This window comes from Sesamum indicum, linkage group LG7, assembly GCF_026168435.1.
Source record: "Sesamum indicum cultivar Baizhima isolate 11 linkage group LG7, ASM2616843v1, whole genome shotgun sequence".
Lineage (NCBI taxonomy): Eukaryota > Viridiplantae > Streptophyta > Magnoliopsida > Lamiales > Pedaliaceae > Sesamum > Sesamum indicum.
The window spans coordinates 8,194,603-8,201,218 of record NC_142663.1 but is presented as its reverse complement, the minus strand read 5'-3'; the positions used below and the strand labels follow the sequence as shown (position 1 = coordinate 8,201,218).

General features: G+C 31.0%; 1 protein-coding gene across 2 annotated transcripts; it reads left to right on the top strand.

Moving 5' to 3' along the window:
* The first annotated feature begins 1,932 nt into the window (after positions 1 to 1,932).
* Positions 1,933 to 6,076, top strand: LOC105166363 (bHLH transcription factor RHL1-like). 2 transcript variants are annotated; one of them, XM_088882895.1, is made up of 7 exons: positions 1,933 to 2,598; positions 2,721 to 2,816; positions 2,895 to 3,035; positions 3,196 to 3,261; positions 4,086 to 4,151; positions 4,463 to 4,531; positions 5,318 to 6,076. In XM_088882895.1, exons 1-7 carry the CDS (start codon positions 2,167 to 2,169, stop codon positions 5,642 to 5,644), a joined length of 1,197 nt encoding a protein of 398 aa, XP_088739021.1. In that variant the 5' UTR covers positions 1,933 to 2,166; the 3' UTR covers positions 5,645 to 6,076. The 2 variants fall into 2 exon arrangements, with proteins under 2 accessions (XP_088739021.1, XP_088739020.1); XM_088882894.1 differs by having other exon boundaries at positions 2,718 to 2,816.
* The last annotated feature ends 540 nt before the right edge of the window (positions 6,077 to 6,616 follow it).

Sequence of the window (6,616 nt, the reverse complement as noted above, 5' to 3'; positions counted from 1 at the left end):
TTATATGTTACAGACTCAAAATTAAGTAATGAATGAGTACAAAAAATACACAAAAAAATTTTATAAAAAGATTTTATTTATTTGGTAATAAAATTAAGTTATTAATTATTTTTTCTTATAGATAAAGAAAAATTAATTAAAAGGTTTTTCTGAATATATTTTCTTAAAAATATGATAAAATATTTATATAATTCTAAAAAAATTGATTTTTGGTTAAGCATGTATTTTTGTCAATTTCTTTCAAAAAAGCATATATGAATTATTGGTTATATTATATTTATTGTGTATCTACTATATATATTGATTCATACTCCACCTTTAATTTAAATTCTTCCCTTATTGCAAACAATTAATTAAAAAATAATCTGATGATGTTTAATGTGCAAAATATTAAGATAATTAAAAATAATGCAATTATTCAAGACATGAAGTATATATTTATATATATATATATATATTGACCATCATGATACATCATTCTTATATACATATAATTTTTTGTATTTTAAAATATATTATAAATAAAAATTAAACATATAAATTGATACATCACATAGTAAAAAAAAAAAAAAAGATATCCAATTTAAAGGTATTATCAGCAAAATAAAAAATTAATGTAGTAATGTCATAAACCACATATTATTTATGCATAAAGTATGTATTTTTTTATTATTATTTAGTATAGATATATACGTACTTTGAATTATTGGTTATGAAGAATGTTATTATTCAAGAATTAATAGTTATGTTATAAGTTGGATAATACTAATTAATTATTAGGGCCGGTCGTCTATTAAATTTAAAAAATAATCTAACAAGATGTTTGGGTGAGCTTGTAAGCTTTTTAAAATATTTTATAAAATATTACAAAGTATTTGATCATTTTTTTAGAAAAAGAGGTTATAAGCTCTATATATAAGATTTTATGAGCTTAAGGAAAAGGTGCGGAGTTGCTAATTTATTTTCTAGATCTTAATAAAAAAAAATTAAAATTAATTATAAATTTCTCATTACTAATATTTTATAAACTCAATAACCTTATTTTATATAAACACTTGAACTTATTTTCAAAATAAAATCTAACGTTTTATAAGATATATGAGCTTATAAAATTCTTTTAAATAAATTTAGCCGAACACTCTCTAAATTGATAGTGGTTCGGTGTTCAAAACCAGCTATGTAAAAAATACTTTCGTTTGCCGTAAAAAGTTAGATATTATAAAATAAACATTGCAACATAAATTAAGTTAAACTATGATGAAAAATGAATTATTTCTTATATTATAAATGATCATGATTTAAAAATCATGATAAATTAATAATACTTTCTACTATATGAGTCAAATAAAATCATGATAAATTTTGAGCATGATTAATCAATATTTGACATAATTTTTTAACTTTATATACTTAACATTTTTTTGCCTCATCTACATGAACAGCTAATAATTGTCGCCCATTAATTAATATTCATCATGTTTTTTACTGTATTAACTATGATAATTAACTAAAATAAAAAGTTAAAATTCTTTAGAATATTGATTTTTCTAAAAATGAAACAAAATGTTTTGGCCAAAGATTCATCATAATTTTACAATACGACCAAAATTGGGAAACTTAGAAGATAGAGGATTAAAGTGGGAATTACCATTATAGTAAAAGAGAGTAAAAATCGAATTTAGTGTAAATTAAGAGGCTAAAACGCAATTTGGCGAAAATTGTAGATAAGGTATTGAAATTTACAGGAATCGTAATTTCCTCAACGCTCTAACCCGAATCCACTTTAATCTTCACCCAACCAGAAATATTATCCCCTAATTATAGAGCCCCACGTTTATAAACCCTTCACAGTCTATCTATACATACAATATACATACACACACTTGCACACATAACTACATTACTCTCTCTCTCTCTCTCTATATATATATATATATGTATATTTGTAGAGAGACATCATCTTTCCATAAACATTCCATATATCCCAGACCCCAAGCATGATTCTGCTGCTTTCATGTCTCCTCTGTCGTCTCTAATTTGTATTCCTTTCGAATCATACCTTCTCCAGTTATTGAGTGAGAGTGAATTAATCAAAACTTCCGAGTTTTCCTCTTCCATTTTCTGAGAATTTTTTAGCTTCTGATTGTGGAGATTATCATCCAACACATGCAGCCTGTGAGCAGAGAATTTGGCGCCATGAACAACATTAACCCACTGCTAAACCAACACCAAATCTCATCATCCCTTCAAGAAATCCAACTACCCCAGATGTTGGGGTCTTCCCACTTCGATCCGCCCACGTCCAACGATGATTTTCTAGAACAAATCCTCTCCTCCGTGCCTTCCGCCTCCTTCCCCTGGGCCGAAGACCATGCTCCACCGCATATGGAGGAGCAACCGGCAGCGGTTTTGGCGTCGAAGCTGAGGCAGCACCAGATCAGCAACGGCGCCCTTAAGGCCTTGATGCTTCAGCAGCAATTGTTGCTCTCCAGAGGCCTCCGCTCCCCCACCGGAGGAGCAGATGATGCCCTTCTTCCCATGCCTCACGGCGACCAAAACGACGCCGTTGACGGCACCTCGTTCAAGTCTTCTAGCCTGGTCAGTGTTTTTCCCCTTTTTATTTCTATTCAAAACTGTTCTTAATACCATACGGAGAAATCTTGTTCTTCTTTGATAAATGAAAAATCGTGTAACTGTTCCGTATTAAATTACCTCAGCAGGTAAATGATGCAGCGGTTAAAGCTCTGTTCGATGGTAATTTCACGGGATCCCTCTGTCAAACTTTAAATCAACCTCAGCATTTCCACCATCCTCAGGTTTCATCCAACACTTTCTTCTTCACAAGCCTCTTTAGCCACATTAATTACGTATTAATAACGATATTGGCATTGCAGTTGCAGACCCAGAACTTGGGCACCGGCGGGGGAGCGGCGGCAAATCAACCTGCTGCGAGCGGTTCAAGCGGCGGAGCGCCGCGGCAGAAGGTGAGGGCCAGGAGAGGACAGGCGACTGACCCCCACAGCATAGCTGAAAGAGTAAGTAATAGTCCTACACAGTACAAAATTCGTTTCTGAAATCAATTTCAGTGCCTTTTCTTGTCACATTTCTTGATTTTGTCTGTGTATGATTGTTGTGAGAATATTTGGGGTTGATACGTTTTTTTACCTTTTCTGGGTGAAAATGAAATGTTGGCAGTTACGGAGAGAGAGGATTGCGGAGAGAATGAAGGCGCTACAGGAGCTTGTACCCAATGCTAATAAGGTCATTTACTTTTGTATTAGTCATTATATCTGAATTAATCATATATATTGTAGTTATAATATATTTGCAGTGTCATTAATGTCCGAATTAAAGAAAGTGCCTAATCACACTACAACAAGAAAAGTGATAAATTAATTTGTTAGTTTGGTGATATTTAAATTTAAATATAATTATCTTTATACACTTTGACCCGTGATTTATTTATACAAATTATTATTATATTTTATAAAATTACATAAATTATGATAGTTTGCGTAATGATGTTAATGTTTGTGGGGTGTATGTGTTATTCTTTCATAAAATATAGGTGGTTTATATAGATGATATATGTATTTGGTGAGTCATGAGTGTATGTATAATTATTCAAAAAAATATGAATAATTTGTGTAAATATTTTATAAAATAGGGAGTGTAAATATAATTATCCTATAAATTTATGGAAGTTGAGAAAATGAGTCATGTGTTGAATATACAATTTATATATCAATTAATAAATAATTGAAGATAAACCAAGATATATATATACGTATATATATATATGTGTGTGTTGGTGTCTCTCACGTGGTGTCATTAGTGAATACTAATTATTATGATTAGTATATTAAATGTGGGTAGGTGTCTGATTTGGTGATTGATCATGAGAATGTATTAGGTAGTGTTGGGACTTGGTAGCAAAGGTGGAAGGAATTTTATGATAATCATAATCATAATGATAATGATGATGGGACATTTGATGAAGTTAATCACAAGTAAATAATGAGATACCATATGATGGATGTATGAGATTTTAACATGTATTATGGTTTCTGGTTATGAAATGACAGACGGACAAAGCCTCTATGCTGGATGAGATCATCGACTATGTCAAATTCCTCCAGCTCCAAGTCAAAGTACTTTGTTCTTTCATTCTTTTTATTTTATTTTATTTTTTTAATTCAAAGTATAGCTTCCTACTTCTACAATTTATTTAGCAAAAATTATAAATATTAATTTATATTTTCAAATACTTTAACTTTTATTTTTTGACTTTTAAATTTGAATTTTTAAACAATCCCAACTTTTTAAATTTACATTAATATTTTACTATTTATTTCCACCACAAGATTAGAAATTATTGAAAAACCCTTATATTAGTTGGTGGAGAATTACAAAATATTATATATATATTTTAAATATAATTTTGTTTGTGAACACTGAACAGGTTCTAAGTATGAGCAGACTGGGAGGTGCAGCAGCTGTTGCCCCACTTGTTGCTGATATGTCCTCTGAGGTAATGTTTCTTTTCCTTTGTTATATAATAATTTATTATACACACAGATGGATCAAAATTGTAAAATATCAAAAAGTTACAAAATTTAAAAAAAATATTAAAATTACAGAATTAAAAATATATTAAAACATAAAATTAAATAAATTGACATTATTTTTCTTATAGAAAATAAAAAGGTAATGAGTTGAAATCAAAGTATTCCCACCCCCTATCCTAGTGCACTAAGAAAAAATGAGAAGGGGATGATGGTGGTGGTTAAGGTTGGGGGGAGTCCCTCTCAAAATTGAGCTATCATCATCACAAAACAACAAAACCATAAAAAGTATCACGCGTGAGTGCTCCTTTTCAGATTCCATCTCCCCAACCCCTTACTCCTACTCCTTTTTCCATTCAACTTCAACTCTTTGGTCAATATGAGGTGGATTGCATTTGTTGGGGAATTCAAACTACACTATTACTGTTTTTTTTTTCTTTTTAACTATTATTTTAAAATTGGCCTTTTTATTCAACACATAAACTTATATTTGGAGTGTTATTTTTTGTTTATTATGTTTTCTTGTTTTAATAATTACTTTTAGAATTAAATTTCATTTAACAATCATCTTCTTCATTCCATTTTTATTTAATTATAATTTATTATATTGTTTATCGATTTTGAGGGTAAGATTAATTTTAAAATTTTATCTATAAAATAATTAATCGAGGTTATATAAAGTAATTATATTGTAACCAATGATGCATTTGAGAAATTAAATATATTCAAGAATTAATTTGGTGAATGAGCAGGGAAGGAGCGGGAACGGAACGGCGCAGACGGCGTCAACGTCAAACACCAAAGACGGCGGGGGGATGACGGTGACGGAGCACCAGGTGGCGAAGCTGATGGAGGAGGACATGGGTTCCGCCATGCAATACCTTCAAGGAAAGGGCCTATGCCTCATGCCTATTTCCCTCGCCACCGCCATCTCCACCGCCACTTCTCACTCCCGAAAACCCCCCGCCGCCTCCAACCCACCCACTTCCCCCAGCATGTCGGTCTTGACCGTGCAATCCGCCACAATAGGCGGAGGCGAACCCTGCCTCAGAGAAGCCCCGTCCGTCTCCCAGCCGTGAAGGCGTTGACTGTATGGTTGACGCCCCCCACACTCCTTTGCTGAATTGAAAAAGACATGCGAAAGAGAGAGAAAAAGAAAAGAAGCTGGGGTCAGACAGTGAGATAACAGACGGCGTCAAGTCTACCAAAATAAGGGTCTGATTTTTTATTTACTTAACTAGTGCTTGTTATTATATAGTTGAAAGAAAAGAGTGTAGGAGACGGCGCCGTATTTGGGTAGACTTGGCTTCTTGAGTGCGGAGCTTTTAACTTTGAGCTAACAACCAACCACTGGCTAATCCCAATTGCTTCTGGATTTGGTTGTTCCCCTTATTCCGTTTTTGACTTTGCTACCTCTCTACTCTCAACACCTGTTTACGAATATCTTTGAATATGTTATATGTTGTAACACGTCTATTTGTGTGCATATAATAAATAATTTTTTTATTTTAGACTATGTTAAAAAAAGAGTAATTTTATAAATAAATATATTATATTTAAAACAGAAACAAAATAAAGTAAAAGAAAAATAAATTAATTTATCAGTTAATTAAAATTTAAAAAGTTGAATAAGTTAGTTATATTAGTAGTTGAAGGGTATTTTTGACTTTACAAAAAATTGGTATAGCGTTGTATTAATCGTCTTTTGTGAGTATGGAGGGCCATTCATTTTTGTATAATATAGATGACATGCATTAATAAGCCCTCTCCTTCCTCTGCCATATCCATCTATATATATTTACTTAAATTAAAATGATCATAATTATAATATAAATTTCAATTACTGATAATTAATATAAATTAGTTATCAATATCGAATGTATAAGAGTAGCTAATAACTATATAATTATTTATATATTGATGAGATTCGAATACATAACCTCTTGATCAATGGATTTTACCTTTGCCAACTAAATTAAACTTTGTTGATTTTTATTATTCTGCGATTGAACATACCAAATTTATATCTTGAGGGTAAATATAAATATAAA

Coding starts and splice junctions, on each gene's coding strand:
- LOC105166363 (XM_088882894.1), top strand. CDS start 2,167: ATGCAGCCTGTGAGCAGAGAATTTGGCGCCATGAACAACATTAACCCA. Junction 3,262..4,085: donor TTGTACCCAATGCTAATAAG/GTCATTTACTTT, acceptor ATGAAATGACAG/ACGGACAAAGCCTCTATGCT. Junction 4,532..5,317: donor TTGCTGATATGTCCTCTGAG/GTAATGTTTCTT, acceptor GTGAATGAGCAG/GGAAGGAGCGGGAACGGAAC.